This window comes from Choloepus didactylus, chromosome 17 (genome assembly GCF_015220235.1).
Source record: "Choloepus didactylus isolate mChoDid1 chromosome 17, mChoDid1.pri, whole genome shotgun sequence".
Lineage (NCBI taxonomy): Eukaryota > Metazoa > Chordata > Mammalia > Pilosa > Megalonychidae > Choloepus > Choloepus didactylus.
This window is the reverse complement of record NC_051323.1, coordinates 46,505,818-46,527,147: the sequence shown is the minus strand read 5'-3', so window position 1 is coordinate 46,527,147 and position 21,330 is coordinate 46,505,818. Positions and strand designations below refer to the sequence as shown.

General features: G+C 36.7%; 1 protein-coding gene across 1 annotated transcript in view; it reads right to left on the bottom strand.

Annotated features, from left to right (window-relative positions):
• The window catches only part of SRBD1 (S1 RNA binding domain 1), a 281,240-nt gene that overhangs the window by 16,787 nt on the left and 243,123 nt on the right, over positions 1 to 21,330 (bottom strand). Inside the window, exon 19 of the mRNA XM_037806820.1 lies at positions 18,763 to 18,942. Coding sequence (XP_037662748.1) covers positions 18,763 to 18,942 — 180 coding nt within the window. The remainder of the gene's footprint in view (positions 1 to 18,762; positions 18,943 to 21,330) is intronic.

Here is a 21,330-nt window from a genome sequence, read left to right as displayed (position 1 = left end):
CCAATTCTAAAAGAATTCAGAGATGCAAAATTCCTGAACAAGAATGGGAAGGAAAGACTGGGATGTGCCCACTCTTTAAGGGTCTTTGGTATGGGCCACTGCTTGCTGTCTGGGTTTAGTTTGGTGCCATGGCAGGGAGTAAGGCAGGACCTCTAAAGGGCCTCCCCACAACCCCCCACAACTGCTTCTAGCCTAGGGGCATAGATTAGGAATCATTTATCTTATCAGGGAATCCTTGTGTATCTGTTAATTCTACTTTTGTTCTTAAAAACTTGACAAAAGTTTTTAGGAAATGAAAAGACAAACATTACTTTGCTTTTGTACAGAACCACCCCCCTCATCCCCCACAACAACCTCCATTAAATATTTTGCCAAGTTATGTGACTATTCCTGCGCCGAACCTGAAGTTCATGGCCGTCTAACCTCTGAAAACATACTTTTCAATATTTATTGCAAGGGTCAGAAATAGGTACATCAGCAGTAATAAAGGAAATATAGTAATAATAATACTGTACAGAAACTGATAAAAATCACTCCTCGATATCCATTTACTTAGTCCACTAGAATGGCCCTGCATGTCATATTCTTGCGACACAGACTTAACAACTTTTAGAAACTAGTCTCTCTAAAATTCTCCAAAATGACCAAAAGGGAAATAACAATTAAATACTAGATAATACTTTATGAGGATGAGTCTTGAATGAAAGATTTGACATTAAACTTCCTGGCATTTTTCAAGTCAAGTCATGAGCATAATGACTTTCAAGCTTAACTATCTGGAGTGAATGAGACTCTAGTGTAGCAGATTCTTTAGGAGAGTGCCAGGTCTCACTGTGACTTGTACAAATCAGCATAATCTGCAGCACAAAGCACTACTTCCTGGCACCTTGTTCAAGAAAAAGGTGAACTCTTTTATTTGCCTTTGACTCTCTTGATCAACCAAAATAAGAGGAAAACTGAAGAGAAACGGGGTGGGGAAGTAAACCATAAATAGGCTGTTTCTGGGTCCCGTTCTACTCATAACAGCAGCAATTTTACTTATGGCTTATAGTGCTCAACCCAATGAAATCACACACGTGGGGAAGTGGCAATGATCTCTGGATGATGACAGAAAATGCTAAGTAGTCACTCTTTCAGGGTCTGTCTCTGTTTTCCTGTTTTTAAAATCTAGGAGGGCCTTCACATAACTATGTGAAGGTGAGTGAGATTTATTTGGGGAGGTTCTAAAATCCTTTAAATCCACAAAAGGTTCAGAAAAAAATTGCTCAACATGTGGGATAGGTAATGCCATAAAGGATAATTTAGAGGTTCTAGCACGAGTTTGGCTTTCACGACTCCGACTAAGGCTACAGAAAAAATGTTTAAAATAAATGAAACATTTCATTTGCTCTATTAAATTATCAAATCCTGACAAGTTCCTTTTTCCTCAATGTTATTCTATGTATTCATCTTTGATTTTCTATTTCATTCATTCACTTAGAGAAGTTGTGGGTTTACAAAACAATCATGCATAAAAAACAGGGTTCCCATGTATCACCCTATCATAAAGTGATACTTTTGTTACAATTGATAAAAGCACATTTAAATAATTGAATGATTAACCATAGTCCATGGTTTAATTTAGGGTTCATTGCGCTGTGCAGTTTGTTGAATTTTCTTTTTTCTCATTAAACTTTGTTTTAATGGGTCTCAAAATTCTGTGACAGATTTTTTGATGGTTGTTTCCATTTAAAAAGTACTGATTTTAAAAACTAATAACTTAAAACTGCTACACAAAAACAAATGATCCACAAAACCTTCCTTTCCTCTGAAAGTTTTATGATGCACTGTTGTCATTAACCAGTCTTTCACTATTAAACTTAAATGGCTAATTGAGACAAGCAGTTCTGAGACCATTCTTCCACCACTGATTAAGACTGGGCTGGCAGGTGTTATAGGTAATATTCATTTAGCCTTCTGAGCTTTCTGGGCAGACTTGGTGACCTTGCCAGCTCCAGCAGCCTTCTTGTCCACTGCCTTGATGACACCCACAGCAACAGTTTGTCTCATATCCCGAGCAGCAAAATGACCCAGAGGAGGATAATCAGAGAAGCTTGCAACACACACGGGCTTGCCAGGAACCATATCAACGATGGCAGCATCACTAGATTTCAGAAATTTGGGGCCATCTTCCAGCTTCTTACCAGAATGACGATCAATCTTCTTCAGCTCAGCAAATTTGCAAGCAATGTGAGCTGTGTGACAATCCAGCACAGGTGCATAGCCAGCACTGATTTGGCCTGGATGGTTCAGGATAATCACCTGAGCAGTGAAGCCAGCTGCTTCCACTGGTGGATCATTTTTGCTGTCACCAGCCACATTGCCATGACAAACATCTTTTACAGACACATTCTTGACATTGAAGCCCACATTGTCCCCAGGAAGAGCTTCATTCAAAGCTTCACGGTGCATCTCAACAGACTTTACTTCAGTTGTAACACTGACTGGAGCAAAGGTGACCACCGTGCCTGGTTTGAGAACACCAGCCTCTACTCAGCCCACAGGGACAGCACTAATACCACCAATTTTGCAGACATCCTGAAGAGGCAGATGCAAGGGTTTGTCAGTTGGACGAGTGGGTGGCAGGATGCTATCCAGAGCTTCAAGCAGTGTGGTTCCACTGGCATTGCCATCCTTACAGGTGACTTTCCATCCCTTTAACCAAGACATGTTAGCACTTGGCTCCAGCATGTTGTCACCAGTGCAACCAGCAATCGGCACAAATGCTACTCTGTCAGGGTTGTAGCCAATTTTCTTAATGTAGGTTCTGACTTCAATGATTTCCTCATATCTCTTCTGGCTGTAGGGTGGCTCAGTGGAATCCATTTTGTTAACACCAACAATTAGGTGTTTCATACCCAGTGTGTAAGCCAGAAGGGCATGCTCATGGGTCTGCCCATTCTTAGAGATACCAGCTTCAAATTCACCAACACCAGCAGCAACAATCAGGACAGCACAGTCAGCCTCAGATGTACCTGTAATCATGTTTTTAATAAAGTCTCTGTGTCCTGGGGCATCAATGATGGCCACATAGTACTTGCTGGTCTCAAATTTCCACAGAAAGATACCAATGGTGAAACCACGCTTGTGTTCAGCTTTCAGTTTATTCAAGACCCAGGAATACTTGAAGGACCCCTTTCCCATCTCAGCAGCCTCCTTCTCAAATTTTTCAATGGTTCTTTTGTCTATTCCACCATATTTGTAGATCAGGTGGCCAGTAGTGGTGGATTTGCCCAAATCTATGTGTCCAACAACGACAATGTTGATATGAGTCTTTTCCTTTCCCATTTTGGCTTAAGAATCAGCAATGGTTTTCACAACACCTGTGTTCTGGTGGCAAACCCGTTGCGAACAAGCTTGTTGAACTTTTTTTAAAATTTTTATTCTAATACCATGTATACAACCTAAAATTTCCCCTTTTAACCACATTCATATATATAATTCAGTGCTGTTAATTATGTTCACAATGTTGTGCTACCATCATCATTACCTAAACATTTCCATCATTCCAAACAGAAGCTCTATACATTTTTTTATTTTATTTTATTTTGAAATAAATTCAAAGTTATAGGAACAGTTGCAAAAACAATACTAACCCCAAACAAAGAATTCCATCATACCCTGATCCCCTCCCCTGATAGCCCAATCCACCAACATTAACATGTTGTCACATCGCTATTTCTTTCCCTCCCTCCCTCCCTCCCTATCATCCATCATCTATTGCTCTGTCTTCTGAACATATGAGAGCTAGCTGCACACATCCTTGAACATACACTATAATTCATGTATACACTTCCCATGAACAAGAACATTCTTTTATGCAATCCCATTAAGCGCAGCTAAGAAGTACAACAGGTACAACAATGATACAAAGCTTACATTCTATATTTCCTTTACCTTATGTCTCAACTGTGTCCCTTTGAGCCACCTGTCCTCTATCCTCTAATTCCATCCAAGTTCATCCTTGGCATTCAATCATCTATTTAGGCTGTGTTTTTTTTAAATCTTCCCATTCCACCCCCTCCCTAGCCTTCCAATAGTGGGATTAATCACCTTTAGAATGTTGTAATGCTCTTTCCCACCATCCATTACTAGAAATTTCCCTTCACCTCAAACAGCAACTCCACCCTCATTTCTTAACTCTCCATTGCTCCTTCCCCCCATTTCTCTTAACCCGAACTCTACAATTCATCTCTATGGTTACATTCTCTGATAGTTTCTTTGTGTTTGCTGTGGGAGTTAAAATTAACCTCTTAAATCCATATCAGTCTTAGTTTTTCTTTGATACCACCTCCACTTCAATAGGACACATAAACTATGTTCCTATACTCCTCCATTCCCCTACCTTTACATAGTTGTCTAAAATTACATATTTTACACTGAGTGCAAACCCACTGATTTGTCATTAGGGTTTGTGTAATTTATATCATGTAGGAAGTAAATAGTGGAGTTACAGTTCGAAAATTATTGACTTCTATTTGTATTCCACTGTGGCTGGAGAACGTGCCCTGAGTATATTCAATTTTTTTTTTTTTTTTTTTTTTAATTTATTGAGGCTTGTTTTATGTCCCAGCTTATGGTCCCTTCTGGAGAAAGATCTGTGATCGCTAGAGAAAAATGAGTGTCCTGGTGCTTTGGGATGTAAGGTACTATATATTTCTGTTAAAATTCTCTATATCTCTTTCTTCCTTCTGTTGTTTCTCTGTTGGTAGGGCTCCCTTTAGAATCTGAAGTAGGGCAGGTCTTTTATTGGCAAAGTCTCTCAGCATTTGTTTGCCTGTGAAAAATTTAAGCTCTCCCTTGAATTTGAAGGAGAGTTTTGCTGGATAAAGTATTCTTGGTTGGAAATTTTTGTCTCTTAGTATTTTAAATATGTCATGCCACTGCCTTCTCATCTCCATGGTGGCCACTGAGTAGTCACAACTTAGTCTTATGTTGTTTCCTTTGTATGTGGTGAATTGCTTTTCTATTGCTGCTTTCAGAACTTGCTCCTTCTCTTCAGTATTTGAGAGTCTGATCAGAATATGTCTCAGAGTGGGTTTATTTGGATTTATTCTATTTGGAGTTCGCTGGGCATTTATGTTTTGTGTATTTATATTGTGTAGAAGGTTAGGGAAGTTTTCCCCAACAATTTCTTTGAATACTCTTTCTAGACCTTTACCCTTCTCTTCCCCTTCTGGGACACCAATGAGTCTTAAGTTTGGAAGTTTTATTTTATCTATCGTTTCCCTGAGATCCATTTTGATTTTTTTTATTTTTTTTCTCCATTCTTTCTTGTCCTTTCATTTTCTGTTCTGTGGACTTCTAGGACACTGAGATGTTGTTCAGCTTCCTCTAGTCCTGTATTGTGATTATCCAGGGTCTTTTTAATTTGGCCAACAGTTTCTTTTATTTCCATAAGATCCTCTATTTTTTTATTTAGCCTTGCAATGTCTTCTTCATGCTCTTCTAGGGTCTTCTTTATGTAGCTTATATCCTGGGCCGTGGTCTTCTTGATGTCCTTTAAATCCTTTGCCATGCTTTCATTCCTCGATTGTGTTTCTTTAATTAATTCTGTGAGGAACTCTGTTTCTTCAGATAACTTGATTTGTGTGTTTGGAGTTGGATTCTCCATATCATCTGGTTTTATCATATGCATTGAGCTTTTCTGTTGTTTTTGGCCTCTTGGCATTTGCTCTGCTCAACAGGATTCTTTTAATTTGTAAAAAAAAAAAAACCTATCTAATTTTTCAGAAACACTGTTTGGTGACATACACTTTCTCTAACTAACCAGCAGATGGCATCTGTGAGTCACCTACACCTCTCAAGTCAGTTCTCCATTTGTCCCCGCCGTGAGTGGGGAAATGATTCTTGTGGGGTCCAGCCATAGAACTCAGCCCGGGTGTGTTGCTGGAGCTGTCCGCCCTGAATGCGGGGCGCTTGTACGGGTGGTCAGGGAGGAAGGAGAGCTTCAATATTCAAATCCCCCTAGTTCCTGGAGATTCAAGGCCGCCGCAAGAGACCAAGCCTTCATTTCATTTCAGTCCCAGCCCCTGCCCCTGCCCCTCTCTCTCGATGTCTCACAAACCAGCAGACTTGGCGTAGTGTCTCTGGGATCTCCGAGCAGGTCCCCCTGCCCAGTAGCGCTCCTCCAGGACCACTGCTGAGAAAATGCCACGCTACGTCATCAGTGCACGCCATCCCTCAAAGGAAGCCCCGGGCTGCGGAGCCGAGCCGGCTCGCTTTCAGCCTTACGCAAAAATGGCCAAATGGGGCGTCTCCACACCCTCCTCCTCACACAGTTCCTCCTTCCCAGCTCCGGGACAACTGGCGGGGCTCTGGGCTATGGGCACGACCCCAGGCAGGGGTTTATCCAGCCCTCCCGGGAGTGAGCTGCTAGCCGCGGGGATTCTTTCAGCTTCTGGCTCTCTGCTCCGTTCCCCCAGCCCCAGGGATATCTGCAGCGGGGTTTCTTCCAGGCCAGTCACCGAGAGGCCGGCCCAGCCCCCTCTTGCTGTGTTTTACTGCGTTTCCCACGATCGCACCTGCAGCCGCTCGCACCTGCAGCCGCTCCTGGGTTTTCCCCGTTTTTCTTTTTTTTTTTTTTTCCCAGACGCCAAACCCTGGCTTCCCCGGATCGCCGCGTGGCTGTGGGACTTCCAGCCGGCTTACTCACTCGTTTCAGAATGCACTCTCAGTTTCATCAAGTATACAGCCCCTGGGAACTAGGAGCTCTCATCCAGCTGACACATTGCTGTAACTGGTATTCTGGGTCACTCTCTGGTCCTTATCTAGTGTTTTCCACGGAGGTGTTCCTTAGACCTGTCTCACCTAGCCGCCATCTTGGTTTCTCTCTCAGCTCTATACATTTTAAGCCTTAACTTCCCATTCCCTATCCCCAACCCATCTCCTGGTAATTTATATTCTAGATTCTGACTCTATGAGTTTGCTTATTCTAATTGTTTCAAATCAGTGAGATCTTACAATATTTGTCCTTTTGTGTCTGGCCTATTTTGCTCCACATGTCTTCAAGGTTCATCCATGTTGTCGCATGTATCAGAACTTCATTCCTTTTTATAGCTGAATAATATTTCATTGTATTTATATAACACATTTCATTTATCCATTCGTCAGTTGATGGACACATGGGTTGCTTCCATCTTTTGGCCATGTGAATAATGCCGCTATGAACACTGGTGTGCAAATATCTGTTTGAGGGCATGCTTTCAACTCTTTGGGGTATATACGTAGAAGTGGGATTGCCCAGTCATATGGTAATTCTATCCTTAACTTTCTCAGGAATTGCCAAACTGTCTTCCACAGAGGCTGTACCATTGTGCATTCCTACCAGCAATGAATGAGTGTTCCTATTTTTCCACATCCTCTCCAACACTTGTAATTTTCTATTTTTTTTAATAGTAGCTATTCTAGTAGGTTTTGATTTGCATTTACCTATGGTTAATGATGTTGAACATCTTTTCATGTGTTTTTTGGCCAACTGTATATCTTCTTTGTGGAAATGTCTGTCCAAGTCTTTTACCCATTTTATTATTGGGTTGTCCGTCTTTTTGTTATATAGTTGAGAGATTTCTTTATATATTCAGGATATTAAACCCTTATCGGATATGTGGTTTTCAAATATATTCTCACATTCTATAGGTTGTTTTTTACTTTCATGATCAAGTCCTTTGAGGCACAAAGTTTTAATTTTGAGGAGGTCCCATTTATCAATTTTTTCTTTTGTTGCTTGTGCTTTGGGCATCAAGTCTAAAAAACCATTGCCTAACAAAAGGTTCTAAAGATGCTTCCTTACATTTTCTTCTAGTTGTTTTATAGTTCTGGCTGTTACATTTAGATCTTTTACCCACTTTGAGTTAATTTGTGTATATGGTGAGCAGTAGGGGTCCACCTTCATTCTTTTGCAAATGGAGATCCAGTTTCCCCAGCACCATTTGCTGAAAAGACTACTCTTTTTCAACTGAGTGGTCTTTGCCCCCTGGTCAAAAATCAGTTGGCCATAAATGTGAGGTTGATTTCTGAGCTCTCAATTTGATTCTATTGTTCTATATGTCTGTCCTTAGGCCAATACCAAGTTGTTTTAATTACGGTGGGTTTGTAATAAGTTTTAATAAGGGAAAATGTGAATCCTCTAACTTCATTTTCTTTTTCAAGATGTTTTTGGCTATTTGGGGCCCCTAACCCTTCCATATAATTTAATGATTGCCTTTTCCATTTCTGCAAAGAAGGTTGTTGGAATTTTGATTGGGATTGCATTGAATCTGTACACTGTTATGGGTAAAACTGACATCCTAACAATATTGAGTCTTCCTATTCATGAACCAGAATGTCCTTCCATTTATTTAGGTCTTCTTTGATTTCTTTTAGCAATGTTTAGTAGTTTTCTGTATACAAGCTCATTATACCCATGGTTAGCTTTAGCCTAGATATGTGATTCTTTTAGTTGCTATTGTAAATGGAATTTTTTTCTTGATTTCTTCTTCTGATTGCTTATTGCTTGTATATAAAAACACTACTGATGTTTGAGTGTTGATCTTGTACTTCATTACTTTTCTGAATTCATTTATTAGATCTAAGAGCTTTGCTGTGGATTTTGTCAGGATTTTCTGTATGTAGGATCATGTTACATGCAAATAGGGAAAGTTTTACTTCTTGCTTTCCAATATGGATGCCTTTTACTTTTTTCTCTTGCCTAACTGCTCTGGCTGGAACTTCCAATAAAATTTGAATAACATTGGCTCACAGTGGGCATCCTTGACTTGTTACTCATCTTAAAGAGAAAGCTTTAGGTCTTTCATCATTAAGTAGGATGTTAGTTGTGGGTTTTTTATATATGCCTTTTATTGTGTTGAGGAAATTTCCTTCTATTCTTAGTTTTCTAGGTGTTTTTATCAAGAAGGGGTGCTGAATTTTGTAAATTGCCTTTTCTGCATCAATTGAGATAAGCACGTGTTTTTTTTCCCCTTCATTCTGTTAAAATGGTATATTACATTAATTAATTTTCTTGTGTTGAACCACCCTTGCATACCTGGGATAAATCCCATTTGATCATGGTGTATAATTCTTTTAATGTGCTGTTTGATTCAGTTTGCTAGTATTTTCTTGAGAATTTTTGCATCTATATTCATAAGAGATATTGGTCTGTAATTTTTTTTCCTTGTGGTATCTTCATCTGACTTTCATATGAGGTGATATTGGTCCCATAGAATGAATTAAGGAGTGGTCCCTCCTCTAATTTTTTGGAAGAGTATAAGCATGATGGTGTTAACTCTTCTTGGAATGTTTGGTAAAATTCTCCTGTGAAGCCAGGGGATTCTCTTTGTTGGGAGGTTTTTGATTACTGATTTAATCTCTTTACTAATTATTGCTTTATTGAGATCTTCTATTTCTTCTTGAGTCAGTGTAGGTAGTTTGTGTGGTTCTAAGAATTTGTCCATTGCATGTAGGTTATCTAATTTATTGGCATACAGTTGTTCATGGTATCTTCTTACAGTCTTTTTTTTATTTCAGTGGGTTTGTTAGTAATGTCCCCCTTTTTGTTTCTGATTTTAGTCATTTGTATCCTCTCTTTTTTTGTCAGTCTAGCTAATGATTTGTCAATTTTACTGATCCTTTCAAAGGACCAACTTTTGTTTTTGTCTATTGTCTCTTTTGTTTACTCTCTTTTCCATTGATCTCTGCTCTAATCTTTGCTATTTTCAGTCTTCTTCTCCCTTTCGTTTAGTTTGCTCTTCTTTTTATAGTTCTTCCAGTTTTGAGGTTAGGTCTTTGATTTGAAATCTCTCTTCTTTTTCAATGTAAGCATTTAGTGCTATAAATTTCCCTTTCAGAACTGTCTTTGCTGCATCTTGTAAGTTTTGGTACGTTGGATTTTCATTTTCATTTGCCTCAAGAAATTTCCCAATTTCCCTTGTGATTTCCTCTTTAAACCACTGGCTGTTTAAGAGTGAATTGTTTAATTTCCACATATTTGTCAATTTTACATTGCTCCCTGTTATTTATTTATAGCTTCATTCCATTGTGGTTGGAGAAGATACATTATATGATTTCAGTATTTTTTCATTTATTGAGACTTGTTTTGTGACCTAACACATGGTCTCTCCTGGAGAATTATCCATGCATACTTGAGAAGAATGTGTATTGTTATTGGGTGAAGGGTTCTATATATTTCTGTTAGGTCTAGTTGGTTTCGAGCATCATTCGAGTCTTACATTCTCTTATTGATCTTCTGACTAGATGTTTTATCCATTATTGAAAGTGGTATATGAAAGTCTCCTACTGTTAATGTAGAACTGTCAATTTCTCCCTTCAAATCTGTCAGTATTTGCTTCATGTATTTTGGAGTTCTGCTTTAGCTACACTAGCCTCCTTGCTATTACTGGAACATGCCATGCCTGCTCCCACATTAGGGAGTCTTCTGAGGACATTCCCCCATCACCCACCCCAGATATCTGCACAGCCAACTCCTTTACCTTCTTCAAGACTTCTGTCAAATGTCATCTTCTCAATGAGGCCTATGTCTGACTACCCTACTTAAATTTGCAAGCCCTTAACTCCAACCCTGGAATCCTGATCCCCATTGTTCTGCTCTTTTACTTTTTTCCACAGAACTTATCACCCTTTATCATATTATACAATTTACTTATTATGCTGGTTGTATATTTTGTGTTCCCTTGAGTGCAGGGATCTTTGATTGTTTCCCAAGATCACAGAAAAGTACTTGGAATATAGTGGGCACTCAATAAATATTTGTTTAATGAATGAATGAATCTGTCAGTACAGACTAGTTTAATGGAAAGATAGTAGTTGCCATTAGTCATTCATTATGGGACCACAAAGGAAGACCAAGCCTTTTTGTTTATTTGTCTTGTTTTTGGGGGGAACTGGTAAGGAGGAGTGATGAAAGAAGACGAGGATGCAGTCATAAAGAGAAGGAGAAAGGGGGATACAAGTTTAGTTTTAGATATATTGAGTTTGTGTTGCTAAGATATTCAAGCGAAAATCTGTCATAGGCAAATGGACAGGTAGAACTGTAGCTTAGGAGAAAAGCCTGGACTACAGATGTTGAGATGTGAGGCTGGAATTATCAGTGGCAAGGTGAGAGAGAGAAAAAGTCATGTGAGTGGATGCAATCATCTGAGAGAACATATAGAAGATAAGAAGACTAAGGTCATAAACTTCAAGAATATCTACATTTAGAGAGCCAGAAGAGGATGAAAAGTCAGAGAAAACAGAATATGGAAACATATGTCATAGAAGAAAATCAGAAAGTTAGCTGATGGTGTCAAATATGGCAGAATGGGTAAGTAGTTTAAGGATTGAAAGAGGCCACTATTTTTGACAATCAAGAGGTCATTAATTGACAGAGTAATTTCAGAAGAGTTGTAAGGATAGAAGTCAAATTTTAAGGATTTGGGAGAAAGCAGTAGAATCAGAGACAGATAATTCTTCTGAGAAGTTTGGCAGTGAAAAGGAGGAGGAGTGGAATAGAAGTTTTAGGGGGAAGTAAGATAAGAGGTGGTTGCTGCTTTTCATTTTTAAGGGATGGTGATTGGGGCAACCATAGCAATATTTTGTTTATGGGCTAAAAGGAAAGGAACAAGTGGGGGAGACATGAAAGATGCAAGAGACAGTCATAGAACTGTATAAGCTAGCAGACATTATTTATTTAGCTGCCACTTTCTGCCCCCACTCCTTCCCTCCACCCCCAACTCCCACTTTTAAAGGTGAGGCAATGGTGACACACAGACCAAGAGAATGACCAAATATAAGCAGAAATTCAGCAACAGCACAGAAGTGAGGGTAGAGAGAAGTGAGGTTAGGGAGGGAAACAGAATCAAGAAATGGAGGGGTAGCCAAGGGAAGGAAGGACGGGACAAAACAAGTAAAGATATGGAGAAATCTGAGGAAAGGCATTGGAAAGTAGCTCTGATTATTTTCAGTGAAGTAGGAAATGAAGTCATCAGGTGAGTATGAGAAGACCCTGAGAAAAGTAAAAAGGATTTAGAACAGAATGGCTTCAAAGGCTACTGAAGGAAAATCAATTTGTAGCAATAGAAAGTTTCTTAGTCCCATGTTCTCCTTATTTGTTTTATAATATGGGTTTTCTTACCATGTTTTTTTTAACTGACATTTCCTAAAGCTCTTTCATTATTCCTTTCTCTCCCTCCCTCCCTTCTCCCTTCCTCTCCCCCTACTCCCCTCTCTCACTTAAAAAATGCTCTGGCAGAGGTAGGTGCATTTCTAAGATGAATATGCTGCTCCTACTCTACACCTTACTCCATCATTAAAATGAGAAGATTTTTATTTTATTTGCTATCAAACTGCTTGTTTTAGAACGTACATGCCTCATTCTAAAAAATTATTGAAAGGGAATTCTTTTTAGAGTAATATTCAGGAAACATTATTTATGCAGCAGGACAATATAGGATTCTTTACATTATGAGAAGAATCCATTTCCTCCAGATTCTTTATAAAATAAATAGGCAAAGTTTCATTTATTGTGAGAGCTAATGTTTTCTCAAGAGGAAGGGCAGAGTCTAATTTCAGGCATAGAGATATCACTCAAAGCAAGCACATTTTAGATCCTCAGGGTTATTTTTCCCTTAAGAAGCACACAACACAAGTCCTATTATTTTTCTGTACTGAACAACACACACTGTCTTTAAGGGTATGATACCTTTAATTTGAAAGACTATTATGATTACATTCAAATCTAACTCTAAGCTAGCATTTTAGTTTGTGGCCTAGTTAAGAGCTCGGGCTTTGGATTGTCACAAATCTGAATTCAAATCTTGGTTCTGCCAGCTGAATTATCTTAGATAATTTATTTAACCTGTCTGAGACTGTTTGTATACCTAAAGAAGTGGGAATAACAATAATACTAAGCTCATTGGATTGATGTGAGGTTTAAACAAGATGACGCTTATAAAGTGCCTGGTAATGAGGAAGCACTCAATAAATATTTGTTATTTTTACTGGACTGTTAACTGCTCACCAAACATAACCTGAGAGCTACATTTTTCTGTCTCCAATTCTTTAAACAACTCTTTTCCATTTGCTCAAATGTCCCCTCCTGTATGAATTTTTCCCAAGATTCTCCTATTTGGAAATGAGTTTTCTTTTCCTGTGAACAACCTTTGCACTTCACAAAGGACACTCACTAATTTTTGATATCTATTATGATTATTTGTAAGTTCCATTCTCCCTTCTTGGTAGGCTCCTTGCAGACAAAAAACATCTCTATTCATTTTTATATTCTTCAGGTCCTACCACAGTGCTTTGCACCTTCTAAGCACTGAACAAGAACATTAATAACAACAAAATGTATAGAGTGAAAAATGAAACTATAACGAATAAAAAAATATATGGGGAACAGTAAACTGATCTTAGAGATGAGAGATTTTAAGAGGAGATGAATCTTGTATAAAAGAAAAAAATAGTTTACTTCATAAAAATTAAACATTCATATTTCAAAAACATTATAAGCAGATATAAAACATAAGCTATAAAATAATTCCAGCCCATACAACAGATAAAGGATAATGACTTTAATATATAGAATGTTCCTACATATGAATAAGAAAAGGCCAGAATCCTGGGAGTCATCTTGGACTTTTTTTTTCAACCACTAAATGACAAGCTCAGGTTACTAAATACCACGATTTCTATTTTCTAAAATATGAACATGTGAGAGAATACTGCAAATATAATAGTAAAAAAACTTCACTGCTTCACATATTTATGTATATCTGGTGGTAACATTAAAGTCATTTACTCTCCTAGTGGTTTTCTAATATAATTAAAAATGAAATTCACTGCATTAGAACTTATTTTTACACAACTGAAATCAAACTAATGATGACCTAATCACATTCTTAATGGGTTTCTTTTCTTTCCTGGGAAGATGCTGGTATGTCACTATATGAGAATATGAACTACCTAGTGCATGATGTCTAGACTAAATGTACTTGAAAATCAGAGATGACTATAGTAGGTCTTAACAGGATAATGAGGACGGTAAACTTAAATTACCAATATTATCTCCAGATTTCAAAAGTCAGGAGTTGAACTGCATATAGAAGACATTTCCCATGAAATAGTCTACATGTACCCTGCTTCTGAGACAAGACTACACCTAAAGGAGGCATTGAGGGGTGAAGTTATTGGCAGGGCTTTTATGCTCCACAAGCCGAAATCAGCCCATGTAAAAATTGGCAGAAGAGTCCTAACAGGAGAAATTCAAGATTTTTTCAAGTTTGAACATTGCTGGTGGCATCATAAATCAGTATGTTACTTAGCAATGTATGTCAAGAGCCACAGAAACTTTCAAAGCCTTTGGCAGAGCGATTCCACTTTTAGGAATCCATCACAAAGTAGTACTACTACTACTATTATGACTATTACTACTTATTTTTCTACTATTAGTACTAAGTTATAGTTTAATCACGTAATAGAATATTTAGCCTTTTAAAAAGAGGAATAAGTAGAAATTTTTAAAAAACTACTTATAATAGAGAGCAAACAGAAAAAAATCAGAAAACTTAAAAACCATTTACAATTACATTATGGAAACAAACAAAAATGTACCTTTAAAAAAGACACTGGTTTGCATATAACAAAATGCTAATTTAGTCCCCATGGAGATATCAGAATTTTTGCAATAGGTCTGTGAATACACGTGCACATATACATCTTCTCACACAACAAATACTAAGAATAATTACTACAATGAGACCTCAGAAAAAAAAACTGGCAATCATGTCCTACAATTGAAAACAAGCCAGGGATGCCCACTCTCACCACTCCTATTCAAAACTGTACTGAAGGTACAGACCACTGCAATAAGTCAAGAAGAAGAAGAAGAAATAAAAGGCATAGAAATTAAAAAGAAAGACATAAAGCTTTAATCTATTTTCTGATGATACAGTTGTTTACATGGGACAAACCCAAGGAATCTACAAATATCTATGAGAACTAGTAAGTGAATTTAGCAAGGTTGTTAGGATATAAGGTTAACATACAAAAATCAATTGTATTTTTATATATTAGCAACAAAAAATTAGTAGCAAATTAGCAGCAAATTTTAAAAATTCCATTTACAATACTGGTTGAAAATAAATGACTGAGAATATTCAAAGCAATCTTAACAAAAAACAAAGTTAGAGGCCTCACTGACTTCAAAAGTTAGTAAAAAACTATAGTATTCAAAACAGTATTTGTGATGGTTTGAAGTGATATGTACCCCAGAATAGTATGTTCTTAGAGTTAATCCATTCCTTCGAGTGTGGACCCATGTTAAGTAGGATCTTTTGGTGAGGAGGATGTTAACTTAAGATGTGACCCAGTTCATTCAGGGGTGGGTCTGAATCCTCTTACTGGAGTCCTTTATAACAGAAGAAAATTCAGACTAAGAGAAAGAAAGCCATAGAAGCAAGAAGCTGAAAGAAATGAAACCTGGAAGAGAAGGGAGAGACCAATAGACATCGCCATGTGCCTTGCCATGTGATAGAGGAGTCAGGATTACTGGTAGCCAGTCGTGGGGAGAAAGCATTGCCTAATGATGCCTTGATTTGTACATTTCTCTCAGCCTCAAAACTATAACTTGTAAGTTAATAAATCCCCACTGTTAAAAGCCAACACATTTTATGGTATCTGCTTTCAGCCAGTTTAGCAAACCAGAACAGTAAGAACAGTATGGTATTAATATAAGGACTGACAATTAGATAAATGGAACAGAATAGAGAACCCAGAAATAGACCCACACTTATACATGCATTATATTTTCAAGAAAGGTAACAAAGCAATGGGTAAAGGAAAGTTTTCTTCAACATACGGTGCTGGAATAACTGAATATCCATAATGGAAAAAACAAAATGAACCTTGCCCTCTACTTCATACCATACACAAAAATTAATTTGAGATGTATCATAGACTTAAATGTAAAAGCTAAAACCATAAAGTTTCAGAAGAAAACATTCAAGAATATATTCCTGACTTGAGATAAGCAAAGGTTTCTTAGACCATGGAAAGCAATAATTAAATGGGGGGGGGGGGGGATAAATTAGACATCATTTAAATTAAAAACTTTTCTCATCAAAAACACCTTAAGAAAATAAAGAGATGAGCCATAAACTAGGAGAAAATATTTGTGAAACATATATTTGATAAAAGGACTGGTATTCAGAAAATATTTAAAAACTTCCACAACTCAACAGTAAAAAGGAAAATAACCCAATTAGAAAATGGATAGAAGATTTGAATAGACATTTCACAAAAGAAGACATATAAATGGCTAATAAGCACATGAGAAAGGGCTCAATGTTATTAATCATCAGGGAAATGCAAATCAAAACTACCATGAGATACTACTACACACCCACTAGAATGGATAAAATTTTTAAAACTAACTTCAAATGGTGGCAAAGATGTGGCATAAACAGACTATACTGCATCATCAGTGGAAGCGTAAAATGGTACAACCACATTAGAATAAGGTCTAGATGTTTCTAAGAAAACTTAAACGTTTACCTACCCTATGACCCAGCAATTCCACTCATAGGTATTTTTCCAAGATAAATAAAAATAAATGTCAACAACAAATACTGTACAAGAATGTTCATAGCAGCTTTACTCATGTTAGCCCAAAACTGGAAATAGCAAACATTCCTTCAATAGAAGAATAAACTCATATATTCATTCAGTGGACTATTCACTCAGCAATAAAAAGGAACAAACTACTGTTACATGTTACAACATGGATAAATTTCTAAACCGCTGAAAGAAAGAAGCCTTACTCAAAAGACTACAACTGTTTGATTCCATTTATATAAAGTTCTAGAAGAGGCAAACTAATCTGTGGTTACCTATAGGAGGTTGGGGACAGGACTGACTGGGAAGCGGTATAAAAGAACTTTTTGGGATGATAGTAATTTTCTACATCTTGATAATGGTTTGGGTTACACAGATGTAGGTATTTGTCAAAACTTAGCTAATGTTCACTTAAGACTTAATTGTATGTGAATTTTATATCAAAAGAAAAAACTAAAGAACTCTCAAGCTCTAGTTAATGATATATATGCTGAAGTATTTAATGGGAGATATATTGATTTTCTTTGAAATGTATTAAAAAAAAAGACAGACTGATGGACAAACAGATGGATAGATATGTGTTAAAACAGGTATAGTAAAAAGTTAATGATAAAATCTAGGTGTGTGTGCTCATTTGGATCTGTCATGTACCCAGAAAAGACTATGTTCCTTTAATCCAGTCTTGTGGGGACAGAATTACGGTGGGTGGGACTTTTTGATTAGGTTGTTTCCATGGAGATGTGACCCACCCAATTCAAAGTGGGTCTTAATCCTTTATTGGAGTCCTTCAAGAGAGCACAATAAGATAAAGAGCTCAGAAAAGCCAAGAGAGGAAATATAGAGTTTGCACCAGGAGAAACAAGAAGAAACCACAAGAGAAGCTAAGATACGTAATGCAGAATTTGCCCCTGGGAGAAGCTAAGAGAGAAGCTAACACAGAAACTAAGACAGAAGCCCAGAGACATTTTGGAGAAAGCCACACAGAAGCTAAACACAGGAGAGGACCAACAGACTCTGGCCATGTGCCTTCCCATGTGACAGAGGAATCCTAAATACCATCAGCCTTTCTTCAGAGAAGGTATTGTCCTGTTGATGCCTTAATTGGGACATTGGCCTTAGAACTGTAAATCTGTAAACAAATAAAACCCCCATGGTAAAAGCCAGTCCATCTCTGGTATATTGCATTCTGGCAGCTTTAGAAAACCGAAACCGTGTGGGTATATAGAAATTCCCTGTAAAAGTTTTCAACTTTTCTTTATGTTAACAATTTTTCATATTATAATGTTAGGGGTAAAAACCTATTTAGGAAATCACTGTTTTGTTATAGGCAGAATATTATTTTTTACTTCTTTTCTCTATTTTCAAAGCTCTCTATAATGTGTTATATAATCTTTGTAATTTTAAGCATTTTTAAAAGAAAGGAAATCAGTGACATCAACTAAAATAATCAAATATAAATACTTTCAAAACAAGTGAGGTTCAATGAAAGTTACAAAAATTATTCACTATTTTTAAACCCATGGGCCAGTTAACTCAATAAAAGCTTAAAAATCTATATAACAAGTTACTGTTTTTGAATTAATTAAAAGATTTCTTAGCACATCAAATATGTATTAAAGGTTTTTATTTTATGTCTTATATTAAATTTTCCCTTGTACTAAAAAACCTCCCCATATAGTGTGTAGATGGGTTCATTCCTACTACTTACAAGTATATCATTTTTTAGACTCTGTAACAACCATCAGGGCAACAGGTTACTGAGGCAATCTGTGTTCTGCTTAGTTTCAAAAGGGCTTTAACTTCAGATAAACACAAGATTTAAGCCAGGTGGTAGTCGATTGTGTCTTGTTCATTTGCAAAACAAATAGAAGAGAATGCCATGCAATTTCCATTACACACACTTCACCACCAGTAAGCAGGTTTATTAGCTTGACACTGACTGCTCCAGGATTAATGGTTTCATTCTTCACTGAAATAAAATAATGTTCCACATACCAGCAATGAGGAACTTCTGAAAAATGTTGTCATGTTAAACAAAGTCATATTTTTTAGCCCCCATTATGCCAACACGAAGGCCATTTGCTATAGAGCACTCATGCTGGGCACAGAGAATTCTCACATGGGATTCAGACTTACCTCATTGCTATTTCATATGATTCCGGATGAATACAAGTTTGGTCCAAAGGATTTGGCTTCAACACAACATTCACTGCTGTTTTGTTCTTCTTCTTGCCCTGCTTCTCATTTGTTACCTCAATACCTGCTGAAGATGTCACAGCAACTCCCTGAATTTGGCCTGCAGATTCAGTTTGCTGCCTATTGTTTTTTTTTTTTTTTTTTTTTAAGGGGGGGTTTGGGTACAAAAGACAAGAGTCCTTGATTAAAATGTGCTTATTATTCTGCTACATAAAAATACTAAACAGCAAACACATCTGATCTTTTACTTTATACAAATTACCCCTTATTTGTTTAATATAATCCTTTTAATAGGGCTTCCTGGTACTTAAAGCCAAAAACATTCTTAACTGATTCAACCTGTATAATTGGCATTTTAAGAGAGAACACAGAAAAATGAAATGAAATATATAAAATAATAATAAGATTTCCCAGAGCTCAGGAAAAACACAAATTCTCAAGTTAAAAGAGCCTCCTGAGTTCAAACGATTTTTTAAAAAACCCAAAGGAATTTCAAGTGAGAAAATTAAAATAAAGCAGATTACTTAGAAAGGAACTAGAATCAAATTGGCATCAGATTTCTCATTGGCAAAAATCAGATGACAGATTCAGTGAAAAAATATCTTACAAATTCTTAAATGAAATTATTTTGAATCTCGAATCATATACCTAACCAAACTAGCAATCAAGTAGGTGGGCAAATTAAAATCATTTTCAAACAGGTAAGGACATGTAAGTACAATCCATACACTTTTTCTGAATAGAATTCCTTATGGATATACTCCAGCAAAAATAATGAATCCAAGAAAAATGATAATGTGGAATACAAGAAATAATGAGCACAGAAACCATAAAAATTTATTAAGTTAAATAACTGTTCATGCATAATGTAAAAAATATAAAAATAATAGTCAAACCAAAATCCCAGGTAATCTCATTATGGGAGGTGGAGTTGAAGGAAGAAAGGCTGTAAGGAGTCTAGTATTTACTTGTAAAGAGGACAGAAATACCTATTAATTCCAAGATCAGTCCAAACAAATTTAAGGGTAACTAGCCGAAGAACAGAAATGAGATGAACAACTTGAAATCACTAAGGGGAGAAAAAGATGAGATGGAAAGACAAGGAAAGAAACAAGAAGAAAACTTAACTGATAAATCAAAAAACAAACAAACAAACAAACAAAAAAAGCATGAAATGAAGAGAAAACACAATGAAGAGAAAAAAATATATGACAGAAGATTAAGACCAAACATATCAGTAAGTACAATACATGTGAATGTACTAAAATCAGATTGAACAAAACAAAATCCAGCTATATGTTTACAAGAGCCATATCAAAAATAAAATGCCACAGAAAGTTTGAAAATTAAAAAAAAAAAAAAAAGCCAAGCAAATTCTGAAAAAAGCAAATATAACAACAATGCCAGCAAACAAAAATAGATTTCAAGGCAAAAAGCATTAAATGGGGTAAACAATATTCCATTCTGAATAAAAGTATGATCTATCAAGAAGATATGATAGTTATGAATCTTCAGGTACCTGATCATTACTTGAAAAATGTAAGGGTTTAAAACAATCCAAATGTTCATCAATAGGGCACGGATTAGATTAAATTATGGTTCATCTATAACAACATACTATGCAGACATTACAAAGAATGATATAAATCTTGAGTGTAATAATTTAGAAAGAGATCCAAGATACAGGATTGAAGCAAATAAAGGAGGTTTCAAATAGTTGTATAGCACTATCGTATCTGTATGCACCTTTTAAAAGGACACTCAAAGCTGATATAAGCATACATTTATTTTCTGGAAGCAATAAATAGGAAACTATTTTGAGGTGAGAGATTGAAGTGCCCTTTACTTCTCATTTAACTCTTTTTAATACTGTTTGAATTTTCTAATCATGTGTTCAAAAACATAGACTAACATACATGGAATTATTTTATCCTCAATATTTTCATTTTTGGCTTCTAGGTTTCATGTTCTACTTAGAAAGAACTTCCCCTATCCCAGTGTTCTGCAAAACTTGCCCATGTTTTCTTCTGGTACTTTTACAATTTAACTTTTTACATTTTAAGTCTGATCCATCCGGAATTTATTTGGGTATAAAGGAGTGGGTGGGACTACAGCTTCCCCACATATATCAAACTACTGCCAGTTGTCATAATACCATTTACTGGGTAATCAATTTCTCCCATATTTTGAAATGTCACCTTTATCAACTAAATTCCATGTACGCTTTTGCTGGATTTCAGACTTTATATTCTGTTCTATTTATTTCTACATAAAAACCAAACTGTTTACTAAGATGTCTGCCCAGTTTCTCTGCTTTTGAGCTACCAGGATTAGAAAGCAAGACTTTTGTTTAATCTACACAATTGATAATTAATGCTTTGCTGACTTCTGGATGGGGAGAGTGTGGTGAAGTCTATCCGTGCTTCAGGGAACAGATGAAGTGGCCAGTGTGAAGTCACCTTTGTTATCTCATCTTGTACCAGCACTTCCAAACTTTCTATGATCCCA